Below are 20,524 nucleotides of genomic sequence, written 5' to 3' on the forward strand. Positions count from 1 at the left end.
ACATTTCAAGGGCCCAGTGCAAAGCCTGATAAGCCAAAGGAAAGCTTCATATCCATTTCAGTGGAAGCTGGGTCTAAAGAAGGGTTGGACAACAGATACAGTTTAATTAAACTTATCTGAACTTGGCCAGTCAGAAAAAAATTCAACCAGCAGGCCTCAAACCCACTGATATTCTGCAAAGAATTTGTGTCACATACCACTGAGTCTCCTTTGGTCCAGCAAATAAACTGTTGTTAAAAATAACACCACCTTGATAATACTTTTTTCCCCACCTAAGCTGTAGCCATCAGAATGTTCAATGACAAGAGGTGGGTTGCCCATCCAGTCTGTTTGCACAGGGGTCTAGCTTCAAGACAAAGGAGACCAGTGCTTGCATAAGAAAGAAAAAAGACAGTCCTTTATCCCAAAACTAAGGTGGTTTTGGGGCTACCAGGCTTGTCCTATCAATAATTTCTCCAAGACATCTAGGCAGAAATATTTGCAGAAGAGCACCATGGAATATTTCCTCTGGTTGCTACCAAACTGTTGACACAACGTATGCCTCCAAATAAATCCTGCTCCAGCGTGGTTGTGCATCCTGACCCAACAAAAGGAATCCCAGTGAAGAATCTCAGCGCTGGAGAACATCACTGGTGTTTTAACAGGCACCAGGTCCCAAGGAAAGCAGTTGCTTCAGCTGCACGGATGTCACACAAGCCTCTGTTTAAATACTGCAAAGTGGTAATCTCCTGCTTTTGCTACTTTGAAACTGAGGAGGCAAAGGAAAATATTTGAATGTGCAGTCCTGAGGTCAGAGCTGAAGTTTGATTTGGGTTGGTTTGGATTAAGGAGAAACGTCCAAGAACAACTCACTGATTTACTTTATTTCAGGACTTGGCACACAGCTTGGACCAAGTTCAAAACCCAATGACACCGTGCCAGAAAATGCTACGGAAAGAGCAGAGATAGGAGACATCTGGACTGTGTTAGAAACTTAGAGCCATAAAGTCCTTTAAAAATATTCGCTGCTCATGTTGGGACTACTCTTGTTTTTGTTTCAAACAATCCAAATGTTAAAACTGTGTTTCAAATTAAAAGGGAAAAAAAAAACCTAACAAACAACACCAACAAAAACCCAAAGCCTCCCCTCCCCCAAGAAGAGCAAACTAAGCCAATTACAAAAGTAAAAACAAGATTATTTTAATGACCTCAGAAGAAAAATGAACACTCCTGCAGTGAAAGCAGTAATTCCCAATAGCAGTGCATCAATGCTCCTACAGTGAAAGTGATAATTTTCAATATTATTGCATCACTGCAAACTTCTCACGCAAGTAGGACAGCAAATGTGTTCTATAAAAACACAGCCTCTGTGATTATTTAATATTTCTGCTTTGACACTGTTTTAGCCTATCCAAGGCACACTGAAAACAGTGGCATTACCAAAAACTCTTCTTGTGTTCTGGGTTCTAGGATGTAACTGGAAAAAATATTTTTAAATGGTCATTTAATTGTTTCCATCTTAATTCCACGTATTTGGCAGCAGTCATGCTGATCACTTCATAGCTCCTTAAATGCAATACAATCAGTTGTGCACTCCCTTTCCAGAAAGGCCCTTACAAAAATGAATGGAAGGAGATGCATTTGGGAAAAGAAAGAGCTATTGTCAATGTTTGGTAGTAGAAGAAATACAGCACAAATTATTCACAGAGCTCTATCAGAAAGCCAAGTGGTTTTATAAATGGATTTGTCTCCAAAATTCCAATTGATGCTGCCTAATTGATTAAGCCTTGAAATAAATCTCTGAGTGGGAGCAGGCAGGGCTCCCCAGCCCTTTGCCCGGTGGGCTGTGAGTCAGGGCGGAGCTGGAGGAGCACAAGAGCCCCCAGCCCTGCTGGGCTGCCCATCCATGGGGAATGACCCTGCAGCCCTGGCCTCAGGTCAATCAACCATTTTGCCTTTACTGAACACTATCCTCACCTGCAGCTTTCCCCAGGTGGAGCAGGTAACAGTGAGGTGCTGGTGTCCAAGCCCACGACATGCACCAGACTGCACCTCCACTCGCTGCAGAGAGTCCCTTTTCCCCATCCTCCCTCTCTGAGGATGACTTGACAGGTCAAGGTTTTTAACAGCGCTGAGATCTTTAAATATCTCACAAAACACAGGTTTTGTGAGAAAAGGAATTCCTCTGCACAGAAACAGCATTTCCCAAAGCTTGTAGCATGTGAAGAATCCATTTTAGCTTAAAAAAATAATTCTCCTTAAAAGGCAAGGTAATTCTAGCCTAACCTGTCTTCCAATACAAGTTCAAGCAGGACAGTTATGAGCAAATAACAAGCAAAACCAGAGTACCAAGAGAAGAGTGTGCACAGCTGAATTCAAGACTATGACCAAAGCTGAGGCTCAAATATTACTCAAGCAGGTTTGAGTGGCAGGTCCTTAAATTATTCTCCAATAGTGAAAATTTCTGGTAAGGGTGGATTTCATCTAAAAACATAGTACCCACCACTTGTCAGGGATACACCTTAATTTTTTTTTTTTTAAAAAGTCAGCCAGCACTTCATTTATTCCATACTCTTGATTGTTTATACCAATTAATAGGACATAGTATCCCATTCTTCCAAGTACATGCCTTGGCACAGCAAGGACTATTCTGCATTCAGCAATGTGCATCATTTCCGGCAGCCCAGCTCCAGGAATAGAAAACCAAGGAAAGCAAGACAGGCAGATAAACATACCTGAAAACCCTGGAGATACTGTAGCTATTGTCATTTACACCCAAGCTCCTCTGAGGCGTTCTGACAGTGCCAAATGCAGATGAAAGTAAAGAATTAATGGGTTTCTTGGAAGCAAAAAGAATTCACAGAATTATGCTTGTAAGCAAAGCTAACAATCCAGAGACTAAATCCTGCTAAGGACATTTTTGCCCACACTGAACACTGCCCCATTCAACACAGCAGGCTGTTTGTTGACTGCACCACGTTTGTTCTGTGCTCAGTGACACACCTCACTGAAGATTATCAGTTGTGTCATCTGCAAATTCTTTGGTATTTCATGGGTCTGACTTTGCTTCTATCGTTTGTCATTTGCACCAACTTCTAAACTTCTACCAAACCCATAGCACAGCATTTCACATGCAGTACAGGAGACAGAATTGTCAGCTCTCATTCAAAGTATTTTATTTCAAAAGACAAAGAGTAAGAGTACAGGAGTACAGGAAGAACAGGAGTACAGAAACAAATACCTGCTAAAGATTGTACTTCAGAGTAACATCTCTGCTACCAATTAACCCTAGCTGTGATGGTCATGCAACAGCACCAAGGCAGAAAAGTCTTTCCAACCCAATGGAGTTGGGCCAAATACAAAATCATCTTTGCCCATCATCCAACAACAAACAAACAAACCAACCCTTTTTACTGCAAATAATATTCTTCTCCTACCTCCCTATAATAACTCATAAAGCCAAATCAAGGAGGACAGATGCAGGCCTGAGCTATAAAATCCAGATTTCATTTCCTATCGCTCCCCTCCCCCAGGAGCTCAGGGGTGTTTAGATTCTGGGCTGTGGTATAAGTCCATCTGTGTTCTTCAAGTATAAACATCTTCATTGAAACCAGACTCATCCTGCACAGCCATTCATTTAGTGAACTCATCTGTGAGAGACACGGGCTGGCACATTTCTATGACAACCCAAAAAAAAACCCAAAAAAACCCCCCAAAACACCACCAGCTTGGCACAAATTAAACAACTTTTTAAAATCCTACTGTTCCTGAGGCTGCTTTCTATTCCTCTAGCACCTATAGCTATCTTGGACATACTGCCCAGAACATCAACCCTCCCCTGAACTGGGCCTCTCTCCATAGGGAAACAGAAGCATTTTGTAAGATTTCCATGTGAGGAGGAATGCTCAAAGAATAAAAGAATCAAAGCAAAGGAAATACTGTCCCATCAGTTCTCAACTGAGCTAGACATACATATGCATCCTAAACACACAGTTCAAAGAGGGACCAAAAAGCCTGTAAAAATGTTTCCCCCCAAAAAAAACCCTCTTTAATAACGAGGCCAAGTAGCTTGTTTTGTTAAAATATCTTGCTTTGGGTTAACTCTTGATGAGAAAAATTACAAGTAACATTTTCTCTCCTAGAAGAGCGAGCTTCACCATTTGAAAAATATGCTCTTTTCCCTTGCTGGACCTCAATATGGCTTTTTGCTTTAACACTAAGCCATCCTAGACATAGGCTTCAGCTCAAGCAACTGATACACTTTCTTACAGCACTACTTATTTAGAAGTCCACAAACTAAACCAATTCAGTGTCAGAAAAATAAAGCAGCACTTTCTCTGATATATGCTGCCAGTGTAGAATTCATTTTGTCTTTGTGGTTGTTATTGCATCCCCTCAAACCTCTCACTGGCAGCTTACACAATTCATTAATTGTAAGTAGTTAGGATTGTTATTACTAGTATGGCACAGATGCCAAATCATTCTTAGTGATTCCCAACAAGAGAGAAAGATGCTATGAGTAAAAACAATGGAATGGACTCCCGGGATCTAGACATGCCAAGCCACAAATATAATGCCAAAAAAAAATTTCTTTTTTTTTTTCTCTCCTTTACTCCATCTTAATTTTTTAAGATTCAGCCTTAAACTGAACTTTGTTGAGATAGGCAATCTTTTGTGGCTTCTGCTAAGACCCTACCTGTTTACAACACCTTGAGCCATGTGATCACAGAAATAATAAATCACAGTAATAAAGAGACTGATTTTTCTTTTTTTGGGTCACAGAAACCTCAAGTGCAACTTTGTCTACTACGGTCAACCCTTCCTCCTGGCATCATTAAAGGCTTCCCAGTCACAGATAGACTGTACTCATCAACTCAATGATTTTCATCTCTACAGTGTTTGACTTGATCTTTTACTCATAAGTCATCTTGTTTAATTTGCTTCAGACATTTTTCCACACACAATTCAGAGCAGAGACACACTGCCAAGCAAAGTACTGAAATGTTCCCAAAGGCACAGATGAAGGAAAACTGAGTTATTGGTGGATATAAAAGGTACCTGCCACAGATGAAGAGCAAACTATCAGGCTATGGCTGTTCATGGTGGGTGTGAGCTTGAGTCATGCAACTGAAACCACTGTGACCTCCTGGTGGAATCAGATGGTAGAGAGACAGAAAGTGTCTAAGCCCAGCCCTAAGGTCTCACTGATACCACCAAAACTCCAGACAGCAGCAGCAAAAAAAGCCACAGAAATGGGCATTTCCTTTCACCGACCAGCTCTGCTTGGACAATGATCAAACCAAAAGATGTAAGATACAACCTTTACACTTAAAACTTCAATCAAGATGCAGGACTCTTGATTTTGGCTAATTGCTAGTCAAAATAAAAGTGCACCCTTTCTTTTTAACAAGTAGGTGTGTAAGCGGTAAACTATTTTTCTGTGCAATGTTTGCCATGCCATAAAACTAACAAAAACTCAGTCTGAAGCACAGCCTAAGAGGTTTATCACATGATAAACTACGGCAAATGCCACCAGACCCGCTCTGTGCTCGCTCTCACCTAAGCCTGCAGTGGGCAAGAGTCAGAGAAACAGGCACTTGGGCAAAACCAGAACCACAGCACAGCTGATTCTGTGTGATATCACACACAGCAAGACTGACTTCCATAAGTGTAGCACATTCTCTTCTCCAGTTTAAATCTGCAAATGGTGGGCTGCAGTGTTTATGTTCTGCTGCCTACACATGGCACCAGATCTGCCCACTAGGAACACAGTACTGTCTGCAGGAGACGAGCACCCATCCATTCCAGAACAGAGCACACAACATCATTGTATTTCCAGGTCTCTTCAGGGTATCCTATGCCACATCCTCTCTCTATTAAATATAAAGATATGCTTCTCTGCTGTGGCCAATGCAATGGCTGCAGGTGGTGATCAGCTACAAGCAGGAACCACCCATCCTTCTGCTGCACTGCACTGAAGAGACCAGCAGCAAACAGCTCCCTCCTCATCTCCACTACTCACATTTCTGGGCACTCAGAAATGCACTTTTTTACACAGCTGACTTTGTGCCCACAGCTGATAGGTAACAGGGCAAGTGAAAATTCGAGCTACACAGCAGCAGGTTTAATACAGGGCAAATGTGATGGACTACACAAACAAACTCTTTCTACAAAGGTCAAGATTTACTTGCAACCAGAGAGATCCTGGTTTTTTCCTACACAGATGAGACTTTCAGTTCCCTGATGAGGAAATGAAGTGATGTGACATTAAGCAGCTCATGAATCTCTTCAATTAATGCATTCTGCACAACGGAGACTTCCAGGGAATTATCTGCAGCCACAGCAGTGCCTCATTCCCACTGCTGTGTCCCTGGGAATGAGTCACTTCAATTCCCATATTCTTGCTGCAGGCAGAGAGCTCAGGACTATTCCCTGCCTTTCTCAGGCAAATGGCTGGACTCAAACACTGAAACTACCTGCACAGAACTTTAATTAAGGTTACCTTATTTTCTGAAACTATGGGAGCATATTTACCACCAGCTCCCCACTCCTCATGTTGATTAGGGCTCATGCTACAGGAGGTAACATTTCCATCCCACCACCTTCAGGGAGCAATTGAATAATGTGCCAAACAGCCATGCAGAGGAGGGTAAAAAGGAAAAACAGAGTTCTGGGATAGGTGGAATGCCTTGCTGCTCCCCATGATATGATGGGTCAGGAAGATCAGCCTTATCTGCAACAGGGCTCTCCCAAGCCACCGAGCTCTTTATAGCAATACCATACCAATTTAAAAGAGATTTTACCAATATTAAACTAGCTTGGAGAATATAGGGACACGACTGTGGCTGGTTTTACACATTTAGGAATACTGCAATTTTAATTAAAAATAAAAAAAAAAAATCCCCAGAAGAGACATAAAATCTGTGTTACAAGTGTTTTCAAAATTGAGAAAGCCTTTGCTGAACACAGCTAGTAGTCTGTGTTTCATGTGATTTGCAAACTAGAAACACTGGAATTTTGGGCCAGGAGGGTGTCATTGACTAATGGGGGTTCTCCCTTCCCTCTGGAGTGTAGGTTTATAGAAGAGTAAAATCATGTTCTCCAGGCAAGTTTATATGAAATGATTTATCTCTAGCCAGCTGCAGTCAGACATCTGCTTGTTTTTATTTCACTACAGAGAGATTCACACCCCCCCTTATCTCCAGAGGCAGCCAAGATTATATCCAATTGTAAAGAGAAACCTCCAGCAATTACCAAAACTAAAATTTAAGAAGTCAAGTAACACAGAGGCCGCAGATGCACCTAAGCCCCACCTAAGGCTGAAGAAGTCCTATTTAATGAACAGTCTATTGACTTTAAGGCAGAGACATCACCTCTGGTTTACACACAGATCTGCCCAAACACATTGAGGTATTTCTTTGTTTTGAGAATCCCTCACACATTCCACATGGGATCACACAGACAGTGCTCATGTGGTCAAATAAAGTTTGTGAACCCATGCCTTTATAGCTTTTCCATATTAATCTGCACTCTGGGCATATATCCAATTAAAGCCTCATGTATAGATCACTAGGTTACAAACTGGCTTGCGTACTGGGGGGGAAGGGAAATAACAAGCTCATGACTGCACAATTCAACACTGCCTCTGCTTTCACTTTTACATGCAGCAGTCTTTTTTAATCTATTCTTACCATAAATAAAGAGTAATGACGCTTGCTGAAGAGCAGCTCGGGTCCCTGCATGCTGGAACACACAGTAGCTGATGCAGAATGCATTCACATTAAGCCTAACTCCAGTGCAAAGCAGACAAGGTCTTTTCACAAACACGCTACAAAAACAGGAAGCAAAGGGGGAAAACTTCACAGTGTTTGGAAACAGCAGAGCATTGTTTGTACACGTTTTCCTTACAATTCCAAAATAAAAAACGGGTAACATGAAATCTGAGCACAGCAAGAGCCTTAGATCAGACACAAAGGTCTCAAGACAGAAGCACTCCGAAGACCTCCAGGTACAGACTGTACAGGCAAGAAGATGCACAGGGTAAGTTTGTTCTCTTATTTCTGCTAAGAAAATCTAACAAGTAGAGACACAACCTCCCAAACGGTTGACGTTCAACCCAGATAATGTTACACAGCACTACATCTTTATCTCAATTAAAGTGGGTATGATAAATGGAGAGGCATTAGGAAACACATAAGCCACCAAACGTAAACATTCCCTCCATTTTTTAGCTGTGTTCAAAAGGGAAGGTACAATGGCACAGGCCTCACACACCGTGGGCCAGCACTGCCCCGTTTGAAGAAGCTGCACTGTGCACAGCATCCCTTCGAGATGTCAAAACATTCCAGTCACAAGCACACTGCAGCCACCAACCCAGAGACTTCCCTCTTCAGCTGGAGCACACAGATCCACCTGACCCCTACCCTGAAGCTGCTTTAATTCCTTCCTCCCATCACATCCTTCCTTTCCCCCCTCCTTCAAGCCCACTCAGGCTATGCTGCAGTACCATGAACACACAATACATAGATAATGCAGATTATTAGTGCTGCCTCAATCCCAGCTCATCCCAGGTTTAAAACTGACCAACCTACACTCCAAGCCACAGGCACAGAGCATCAAGGACCTGCTCCTGGTTTTGGGTAAGCACCACCAAGGGCTGGGTAGTTTCCCACGTCGTCTGTCTGCAGGAGGGAGCAGCCTGACCCACGGTCAACTCCCACAACAGATGATATGATTTCACCATATTTAAAGTACATTAGTCAACCCAAGTCACCAGGGACATTTGAAATCACTTACAATAAATCAGGAGATTGATATCAAGGGAGGCAGTGACATAGCACCAAAAGAAGTGTATACTGGTGCTAGTCAAGAAGCCACTAGAAACGTCTCCCAGTGTCAACAAATTTTTCACTATAAACACCACAGAAAGAAGACATTGCAGTCTTCAGGGCAAATGCTGGGCTGCAAAGGCAAAGTGGTTACCTGGAAGGGGTATGTCAATATTTAATACCAAAGTGCATGTCTGGTCCTGCATATTTCATTTAATTCAAGCTTTTCCAGCCTTATTTCCTGTTTCATTCACAGCAATCACGAAAGATTAATTACCCAACCTTAGGAAATGTGTTTTCAGTCGAACAAGACATGTTGACCATGTCTCTACTTTCACCTTTAGTAACAACAGTTCTGTGCCAGCACAAGTTTTATGCTTGCTTCAATGTCCACATTATTTGATTGCAAAGCAGATGGGATTTTCATGCCAAGACTCCACTCCAACCATTTGCTCCACTGGGAGAGGATGAGCCTGTTCCATGGCTCTGGATGGATGACAGGCTAATTTTTAGTTAAAAATTAAAAATCTTTCCTCAAAAGTCACCATAACAGCATTGACAAAAGAAAACCAAAACCACCAAACAAACAAGAAAGAAAAAACTTGGAGGACCTGAAAGAAACACAAAGAATAGGAAAAAAAAAACTAAAGTAATGCTGCATAATTTGCACTTGCATAGTATCTTTCATCAGTGCTCTTCCCTTCCATATAGGGGCTGCATTTCATACCAAACATGATAGGGAATACTGCTTCAAGCCCTTATTACACAGCTGGAGTGGCTATTCCTTTAGTATGGAATAGCTGCAGAATTACCAGTGTTCCTGCACTGAAAGAATAAGCTGAAGCTCCTTTTCAAATTCAATAATTGTGCTACTATAACCTATTTACTAAAGGCAGAAGTTTACAGCAATTGCACAGATTTTCTTCTGGTTTAAACAACGACTGAACGACATCTGTGACATGACGTTGTTTTCTCTTCCTCCAGACACCCAAATAAACCTCTCTGTTCTACGTTCCTGTGGATAAGGAAACACTTCACTGAACATGATTAATCTTCCACAAGGAATCAACAGGTACCCAAACTGCAGGCACTTCAGTGCTGAGCAGCAAGACAAGGACACAGCTAGATCTCATTCCACACAGTCCACCGAAGGAGACGGAAATCTCTGCTGTTCCTCAAGAACCACTGGGCCTTGCACAGTTTCATTCCCCTCCTCCACCTTCTTTCTCAGAGCCAGGCTACAGAGAAACTGCTCAGAGGACAGAACACCAGAGCCATCACCAGAGCCCTGTGGAGCCAGGCAGGCTCTCGCTCCCAGCTCTCATCGCTGACATCCAGCCTGGCGTCACCAGCCAGGCACAGAGACCTCTCCTTGTGCAAGCATCCCTGGGAGCTGCCAGCAGCAAACCACACTCACATCCCCAGCCACAACAACTGCAGGCCCACCAAGAAAAGAGAGCTGAAGAACTGCATTATCTCCCACAGATCCTCTGTTGAAGAGTCCACATAAAGTTCTACTTTCAGTTTCCTACCTTCTTACAGCTCACGCTGGACCAGAGAGAAACATGGTGTTTTAAGATGCCTCTGCAGTCATAACCTTCTCAAGGGATTCCTAAATTTATGAGCTCAACATCAAGAAGTCTGTATAGTAAATCCAAGGTTTGAGAAGGGAGAGAGAACTGCCAATCTTTTCACAAAAAAGAATAGCAACTCCCTGCTTCTTTAACAATTTTGCAAGCTCATTCTCATCCTGAAAATTTCAGTGCAGTCAAGGTTTCCCTGACTTATTCTTTATTTCTGAATTCAGTCTTAACAGCCTCTGAAGCAAGAGCAAAGTGGTGGGCTGTCAGAAGTGACTATTAGGAGAATACACAAAGCACACATGCTGCAGAAAGCAGAGACTTGAACTGATTGGCACCTGGCTCCCTGGCAGGTATTTCCTTCGCAGGAAGATTGAAGGGTAGTAAGAAGAGCATGACACTCTGGGCCACGTTCTGCTGTCAGTCACTCTCCCACGCTTCCACTGATTTTTAATGACATTTACAACCATTAACAAAATTAATAGCCATCAAAATCAGGAGGGAAGATGCAGCCTAGCAGACAAAGCAAAGGAAAATCATTTCTGCTCCAGCTCCTACCAGTGATTTATCAGGAGCATTAGGGCAAGGCACTGCTGGTCCTTGGTGTCCAACCTCAGGGCCCCTGGAGTGAACCATAGATGCACACACCAACTAAGAAGGAACTACAAACTAAACATGAACCAACAGTGGCAAACGTGTCAGATCTACATTTATCTCTTTGTTTTCCCTGACCATAAAGCACTTGGAGATGGTTAAAACCCAAGGATTACTAGAATGAAGATATACTATTATCCAAAAATCAATTTTTCCCTGTTTTAAAGGCCAAAAATAATCGCTCTTCCATTTTTTTTTCACAGGTCAAACAGACATTCTTGCTCCATTTTAAACCTCTCACTTTTCCACAGCCTCAGAAGTGAAAGTGGCCACAGGTGCAAATATCAAGCAAGGTAACAGCAGAAGCAGCAGCCCCATCTTCCTACGCCTTCCAAGAACTGGGAGCAGCTGCCCCTGTAGAGGATCCACCCTCCTGCAAACTCCAGCCACAACCACATACCACAGCAGCATTTCAGCAAATTTTGAGCCCAAATGGGGGGAAAAGAGAACTACTTGCAGCAAGCAGCATTTTTTCCTTAATAAAACTCTATTGTCTGAGGAAGGGAGATGGGACAGAGCTGGCACATGTCCCACAGAGCAGCAGTGATGGTTGGAGGATTCTGAGTGAGGTTTTCCCCATAGATGAATGTCACAAACTCATTTTCCACCAGGACAGTGTTGGCATGAAATGGGTGGCAGAGCAACAGCTTCTACACCAGTTCTAACCTGGAACAACAGGGAATTTTCCAGCAACCCTCTCACTGATGGAAGAACCATTCCAGCCAGGTCACTCAGCACCTTGAGATTTGCCAAGCAGAAGGAGAAAAGGGGGCTCTGAGCGCTGGACAAGGCTAAGAGGAGAGTCAGCCATGCCCCCCAGCCAGCAGCCAAGAGCGAGCAGAGCAGCACGGTGATCCCTCTCTGAACAGCACATCCTGCCATTCACAGGACAGGCAATGAATGGTAATCCCTCTCCTCAAATTACCCTCCTGATTTCAACAGAGCGAGACCAAGAATGTACGTGACTGAGTGTACTTCCAGTTCAGATTTGAGTAATTGCAACTTGACGAGTTTCTTAAGCTCAGTTAGTAATGGCACACATCTAGCAGAAACACTCAAATCCAGAAAAAACATACGCCTTTTTATTAAGTTTCTCAAAAAAGGAAAAATACTTCATGTTATTTAAAAGATTACTAAAAACTCAGATTAAAGTAGAAGAAGATAGCCTCCACCATACCCTCATGCCCTGGACACCACAGGAAGGTCACCTGCTTGTATTTCCCACTATACTGGCCCTGTCCCATCAGCCATGGGACAGCCCAAGGGGCAAAGTCAACAAATCACTTTAAATACTGGAAATGGCAGCACTGGTAACAACAAATGTCCACAGATCGTGGAACATGAGTCCCTTTCTTCCGAAACCTAGAGAGTATTGTTAAATGCTCCTGATTTTTAAGCCTATGAAGTAAAGGCCTTTTAACTTAGCATCTGGTTCTGACTTCATGTTTTCCTCCACAACCACAAGAGCTAAAACTTCATTCACCACTGACGTGATCAGTTATAATGTATGCTTTTCAATTGTCTTTTCCCTTTCCTGGTGTTGTCCCTGCATTCTTACATATTGTGCAAAACAGGAAAATTTTACGCAATGGTTTAATAATACATTTTTTTTGGCACAAACTCCAGCCTACCATGTTTCCCGCTCTCTTCTTCCTCAGCAGTCTGGCGGGCTATGCACTGAAACACATCACCTCCCTGATCCAGTGAAAAGACAGACAACAAACCTGCAAAAGGTTCAACCAGAGAGAGTGCTCCCCAGCCAGCTCACAGAGATTTTTCTCAACCTGACCCTGCATGCTGTTAAGCACTTACAAAAGATGGATTGACAGGGTATGGCAGGGATGCAGAAATGAACGGCACAGGCCAGGGCTGACTCAGCCAGCGCTGCTGCCAATGACACTGCATCGGCAGACGGTGCAAAAAAAAAGTTATTTTATTGAGTGCACATACATGCACAAGCTCTCTGAATGGATTATACATGCTGAAGTATCAATCATCCTCCAACACCTGGCTGTTTGTGGAATCAAGCACTATGTTATCTATGAACACACAGAACAAAACTGATGCAACTAGCGCTGCTCAAAACACCAATAAACAAGCCACAATCTACCCATGCAACCCACAATCTAATTACTTCTAAAGACTCCAAAAGGCTTGAACTATTTGAGGTAGGTCTCTTTTCTCATAAGTCCTATATGAGGAGATGACTAAAACCCTATTAGGTTAGCCATACTTATTAACATAGAAGGAAACTGTATCATGTTAGACTCATCTGTTTCCTAGGAACTTCAAAAGTACCAACAAATCATATGCAATAAATTGAACAGTTCCCAAAAAAATCACTCTTTTCTATGTACTAAACCTACCAGCTTTTTTCTCCAAAAAGGCCCCAGTGTACACAGTTCTGTAAATGATTTTGGTGAGACCTTCAGCCTCTGTTCTCCCACAGCTGCTAACAAAGCAAACTCAACCTTTAACACTGGAACATCAATGCAGATGGGACTCTCAGGCATAGCCTCTCACCTCTGAAAAACCAAACATCCTTGTTGAGTTTCACAGAATCATGAAGTGGTTTGGGTTGGAAGGCACCTTTAAGGATCACCCTGCTCCATGCCCTGCCATGGGCAGGGACACCTTCCACTAGTCCAGGTTGCTCCAAGCCCTGTCCAAGCTGGCCTTGGGCACTGCCAGGGATCAGGCAGCCACAACTGCTCTGAGCAGCACATCCTTTCCTAGAAGGACTTCACCCCACCTTGGAGGATCTATCAGACCCTTCCCATCACTACTATAACCACAGTTATAATGTTCCACTACCAAAAAAATATAAAGTATTATTCAGAGCCCCACAAAGGCCCAGCCCTGTGAGGGATGCTGAGCTCTTCCAGGCCCTGCTTTGATGCAGGATCAGGTCCCAGTGAGGACCAGAGGCAATTTAGAGTCTCTCCCATGGGGACTATTACCACCACTGAGTTACTAGCACCACATCTTTACTCCCCAGCCAAAAGGAAAAATGAGGCACAAGTATTTCTGAGTATCCTTTTTATTTATGTTCCTGAACATGTAAAATTTACTGGCTGGGTGCTAACACTAATAGCCTTGAGAGCTCTCACTCTGTCAATGAATATAGCTTCTGTTTTCATATTTTATATACGCTCTGTGACATATAAACACATACCTTAACACTACTGACTTATAAATATGCTTTTTAACCACTGCAGGAACTATATATGCAAAGGTATGTTTGATAGGCATTAAACAACTTTAAAGAAATATCATTTTAGGTTTTCTTATGTTGAACTGCTAACTAATATAGCAATAAAATAAGTTTGTCACAGCAAAGCAATATTCCATTTAATCACCAGGTCTTCAGAAAAATTTGGGGGTTGTTAATGCAGGCACATGCCTGCCTTCACTTGTGAGAGAATCTCAATTTCATCAGTACAGATAACATGGAGCAATTTGTTCTCAATTTGCAGAGAATTCTAAATTGTCATGGCTTTTATGCAAAAAACACTCACTGCTCTTTCTGATGCACCTGAGCCAAATACCTGGGAGACAGCAGCAACCCAGAACAAGCAAATATATGTACACCCAAAACCTATAGCTACCACTTCTCATCAAATGAAAGCTATCATCTGCATCAGTAAACCATGAAAAATTTTAAATATAAATAGTATTTTAGCCTTCCATTATTGTAACAAATAAAAAAATTATCTAAAATTGCTTTGTTATTTATACATGTAATGATGGCAGACACACCAATCTAGTTTGAAGTCACATTTGCAGAGCCTCATCAACAGTGCAGGACTCATTGACAGTGCAGACTTGGTTAACTGAACTGTTTATTATTATTATTAATTCATATTATTCTACTTGCAATCTGAATAATACTATAATATTCCTTTTTCAGGAAAGCTTTAAAAAATTCTTCTTGTGAGATTGTTTTGAAACTTTTGAGCTCTGCATAATACTTACCACTTGAGCTAATTGTTTTTAAAGGGAAATTTAATTTTTAAAAGCGTGTTTTTCTAACTAATGGGAATCTGTGCTAAAGTCAACAATGAGTCCAGCTTGATAGGAATTTTTGCTCTATCTTTACCAAAATAAGGAAGGAAAGACATGTAATAGCATGCTGAAACAAATGCAGTAGCAGAATTGTTGAATTTTAAAACATAATTAGAAGACAATTTTCTACTCCACTTCTCCTGTTTGAAACAGATAATTCTGCCCTGCCTCATTTAATATTAACTGGGTATGTTCTTGTCTCTAGAAGAAAACAGAAATGCAGTTCCCTAATCCACTTACATTCTTTTTTCAAATGCATTTACAATTAGCCAGCCTGTCAATAAACTATCGTCCTCACACATCATGTCTGTACAGAAAATGTTTAAAAGAAACTCAAGTCTTTTCAGGATTGCCACCAGCTTTGAACAAAACGTTTACATTACACCCGACCCACCTGCCAAGGCAAAACTGAGAAATGTGAAATGGGCAGGAAAGCCGAAGTTTCCACCTCCTTGAGGGATATTAATGAGTAACTTCATGGTTTCAATAAAGCCTTATCTTTGCAGATGGGAATTAGAGAGGTCATCCCTAGCCAGAGACAATGAATCACTTATTTATTCTTTCCTTGTCTGCTGCACATACATATGTATCACAAGTCCTCCCTGCAACCCAGGACTTTAAAACTCACTGCCCTCAACATCTACTCCCCACCGGTGCAAGAGAAAGAATGAAAGAGACATGAAAGAGACATGAAAGAGACAATGCAGAAGGATATGAAAGACACAGAACAGTCGTGACACCTAGGTTTAAACTACTGAAAATCAAATTTTACATTTCTTTTGAAGAAAGGGTTACTCCTAACCCCACCCTGCCCCTCCCAAAAAAAAAAAAAAAAAAAAAAAAAAAAGAAAAACATGTAAGAAATATTACACTTCACTTTGTTTCTGTATTTGTTTTTACTATCACTGCCCCTCAAGCTGTGCAAGGACATATCTCACTGGGGAAAAAAAAAAAAATTAGCAAGGGTGCTACATTTGAGTTTGGTAGGTGTTTATAAAATAAACATTATTCCTCCCATGGGGGAGAAAGTAAAATTCATCCCCAGGCAAGCTGCTGTCTGACAAACAAAGTTTTTAAGTGTCAAAATTTCCTACTGGGACTTCAGCATCTACAGTTACAAAACAAAACAGAAAAAAAGCTACAGATCTGTATTCACTTTCTCCAAAAAAACCCTTAACCAGAATGAAACCCTGGACATGATGTGAGTGAAACTGTAACGGTGACACTGTGCTATATTTAAGCAATTCTTTGAGAAATAAAAACATGACACAAACAATGGAAAGACACACAAATCAGATGAAGTCCTAACACCTACAGTTATGGGACTGTCCACAAATTAATGCCTTTCTGCATTTGTTAACTGGGTGCATTTGCCAATTCAGAATACACTTATTTTATTATGATTTGATTAACATGGAATTATTTTAATTGAAACGGTCACTTGCCATCATGTAAAAATATGCATTTCACAGAGAACATTATTTTTTTCCACCCTAAATTTTGCTAAAGTAAGATGGCCTAGCAGTTGCTCCATTGCATTCTTGCATAGCACTTCAGCTACCAAAAGCTATCTTGTCAGTACAAAAATTGTAGCTGCCTAAATAAACAACAAAACTAGTTATCTCTCAAAAAAAAGTAGGTTGCGTCTCATTATTCAGACTTATATATGTGGGCACATACCATGTCTATTCATGGATTAAACTATAGATGAATAATCCATACACAAACTAATGCTAACTTCTATATTGCAGCCCAGGGACTGACAAGTTAGAGCTTGTGGGGAGAAGAATTTAATTCTAATGTACGTCTCAAGTGACAATAAAAAGGATATAAAGTGCCTAGAATCAACAAATAACTTATCCTCTCTACTCAGGGACATAATTTGCCAGATCTGGATTTAGCTGTCATTACAACTTTTGCTTTCAAATGCAAAACAAAGTGATGTTATTTTCCTGTTCAATTTTATTCATGTTATATAGAATGCAGTAGAACTCGTCATGCCAGAGGATTTGCAAGGGGATGATGTGAAGGTTAATTACTGGCTGCTCATAAAGCATCCTGCCTGTCGAAAGCCCCATGTGTAAAAATGACCTTGTTATCAAAGCTGTTGAGTGCTCCCAACGGTCACTTTCAATGGGCAGAATGGATATTTTTCTGCAGCTCTTGAAAACCAAATTAGTTGCATTCAAATTATCTACCTCCAGTTTGAGGAGGTTTTGGCATTGTGCCTGTACCCCATTTCTGTAGGGGGTGGGGGTTAAACTACCAGAGATTCTGCTTAAATCACATCTTTCCAACGCGAAATGAAAAAGACTAAAATGTAGGTGTATCACAGAACCAACGTCTGAAAGATACCTGCTAAACCTACCCAGAGAGTCAGGCAACAAGTGAATGCAGATCTTATCCTTGTGCCCTAATAACCCCCTGGAAACCAAAGACACTACTTGAAACAATAAAGTACAGGTATTTCTGTGATCAACCCTATTTGTGGGGTGAGTTAGCACTGGGAAAAAAATGATAAGGCACAAGACCAAGCATGAAGAGCACTGCTCAACAAAATGGAGCCTGCAATGCTACGCACAATGCTTTAGTATCTTCTTGCTATTTATACACATAATTAGGAATGAGAACACCTCAACATTAATTAAAGCACAGCCCCATAGGACTTCAGAAATCTTTTCAGAGATGGTTTCTCTGGTGACAGCTTTGCCAGCGAGCAGAGTTTGACGTGTCCTGTAAAAATACAACTTCATGCCTGGTATGCCACATTGCAGAGAACAACATCTGAAGCGTGATCATGCCTCTCTCTACCCGTATCCTCCTCCTCGGCTTGGAAAAAATCAGCTATGGATACTGCCAGCAAAATGCCTCATCTCCACTAATATTCAACTCCCCCTCCACAACGATGGTATCTTAACAAAATGAAGAACTGCAAAAACTCCTCGTGCTTGTGTCTTTCAGGAGCTTTCTCCAACAGTGCTCGACCAAATCTCGCTTCTCCCTTTAAGCAGCAGTTCTATCAAAGAAAGAAAATATTCCCTTTGAAACATCCTCGAGAGCCCAGTGGAAACAGCAAGCAGAGATGTCATTGTGGCACAAAAAAAGAGCTCTGTGAGAACAGGCAGCTGGCCTACCTGAAGGTTAAAGTAGCTCCTACTGAAAACCTGCTCTGAATACTTCAGAGCAGAGCATGATGCAGAAGAGACATTTACACACACTATGTCTGTGTACCAAGGTGTGAAAAAACCCAACCTCCGAGCACAGCACAGGCTGGATGAAATCCATTGAAATACACCATTAACAGAAATCTACACAAAAGCCAATCCACTCTCTCGTATCAGTGTCCTATAGGAAGGCCAGAATGAAGCCATTGAGAAAAATGAGACATTTACATATAAATCAAAAAAAGACAGGATCCAAGTACCGACTGATTAAAGATCAGTGCAACACATATTTTGTTAATCGCTTATTAGATAAAAACTGTGTAATCACTCCACATACTCCACAAATATTCAAATAACATTGGCCATTAAATTTTAAGTTGTATATGAAAATATAAATCATATTTTTCAATAGTGCATCCGTCGACAGTACATCTTCTGTAACGCTGATATCACCACCTCGCGTTTTTTTCTCTTGCATCATTTTCCAGCAGGAAGAAAAACCCTGAAGGAATCTCCATATTTTCCAATCACATTGCCTGTATCCGGGCAGGTTATGTGACCGCCAAACCAGAGCCCCCAGAGCAGGCCTGAACCACAGCAAAGTCCGCGCACAACCCGAGCCTTCGCTCTCGAATTAAAAGCATCCTCCACCTCCCTCACCTCCAACTTGGCCAAGGTGCCAGCAGGTATCTGCCGACTTTGGTTTCGGATACAAAGGGCTCGGTACGGGGTCATGTTGAGAGGGAATTTTTTTTTTTTTAAATAAAGGAAAAAAAATCAACAATAAAAATAACAGTAATAGTAGCCTTGCTCGGAAAATAATAACAACAACAAAAAGAAAATGACAACACCGAAACTGCAAATATAAACAGCCATAGGATTACGAACAAGGGGAAAAAAAAAAAATCCTTTCAGGATTTTCGCCGGCATTCCGGAACCCAGTCGAGCCGATCCCCCCCTCGCCCACCGGCGGCCCCGGGGGCTCCAGCCCGGTCCGGCCGCCCGGGGACAGAGGGCGCGGGCATCCCCCGGCCCCCCGCGCACCGCGGATGCCCCGCGGCCGCCCCCGCGGCGGGGCCGCCGGACCCGGGCGGGCTCTTACCGTGGCCGAGGCGACGCTGTTGTCCGCCAGGGTCAAGTGGTGCGGCTCCCACCGCCGCAGGAACTTGGAGGTGAGGATCTTGCTGAGAAACGTCCGGGGGTGCCGGATGACACACACCTGGATGTCCCCCTCCTGCAGCAGCTTGTACCTCATGCCGTTGCAGTGGAGCAGGGCTCTCCGGCACGGCGCGGCACCCATTTTATTCCCCTCGGGAGCGGACATCTCGCCCAGCAGCGGCTTGCTCTCCTCGGGCTGCCTGCGGTCGCTGCCCCCGCCGGAGCCGCCGGTGCGATCCATGGCAGCCCCGCGGGCCGGGTCGGGGGTGGCGCTCGGCCGCCCGCGGGGACCGGTCTCTACGGCGGGTAGAGACGGGTACGACCAAAGAAAATAAAATTCAAAATAAGAACTATAACAAAAAAAAAAAAAATCCAACCCCACGCGGCAGATTAAAAAAAAATAATAATAATAAAATTGCACTCTGAAGGAAAAAAATAAAAACAAAACAACAAAATCTGTCGGGGAAGATGGGGGTAGGGACTGAGCCGCACCGAGGGGAGAAGGGGGAAAGGGAAGCGATAAAATCCTTATTCAAACTTCCCAATCCGCCCCCGGCGGGTCACAGCGCCGCGTCCATGCTGCCGGGCGGGCGCCGGCCGAGCGGAGGGTCGGCTCCCGCGGGGGCGGAGGACAAAAGCCGGCGGTGGTGGCGGCGGTGGTGGCGGCGCGGGGGGCTCCTGACGACGGCGGCGGCGGCGGCGGTGGGGGCTGCGGGGCGTCCGGCAGCGGCTCCTTCCTTCCCCCCGGGGCGTGTGCGCGGGAGCGTGCGGCGGCGCGCGTGCATGTATGTATGTATGTATGTGGGTGCGGGTGCGCGCCCGTGGGAGCGGGTGTGAGTGTGTGTGAGCGTGCCTGCCTCTATGTGTGCGTGTCTGTGTGTGCGGGTCCCCACGCGCGCCGCCGCCGCCGCGGCAGGAGGAGGAGGAGGCGGCGGGAGCGGCGGGCGCTGCCGACACAGCCCCTCCGCCGGAGCGGCTCCGCGCGCCGCGATTGGCCCCGCCGCCGTCACGTGCCGCCCTGCCTGACGTCAATGGCCGCGGAGCCGCTCCGGGCAGCGGCGACCGCGGGAGGTGTGCGGGAAGCGCCGCGCCCCTC

General features: G+C 43.4%; 1 protein-coding gene across 1 annotated transcript in view; it reads right to left on the bottom strand.

The window, feature by feature from the left end:
• CMIP (c-Maf inducing protein) overlaps positions 1 to 20,292 on the bottom strand; it is a 128,748-nt gene extending 108,456 nt beyond the window's left edge. Inside the window, exon 1 of the mRNA XM_084215270.1 lies at positions 19,373 to 20,292. Within this exon, the coding sequence (XP_084071396.1) occupies positions 19,373 to 19,669 (297 nt within the window). The 5' untranslated portion in view covers positions 19,670 to 20,292. The remainder of the gene's footprint in view (positions 1 to 19,372) is intronic.
• Positions 20,293 to 20,524: the final 232 nt, after the last annotated feature.

The sequence above is a fragment of the Fringilla coelebs genome, assembly GCF_963513975.1.
Source record: "Fringilla coelebs genome assembly, chromosome: 14".
Taxonomy (NCBI): Eukaryota; Metazoa; Chordata; class Aves; order Passeriformes; family Fringillidae; genus Fringilla; species Fringilla coelebs.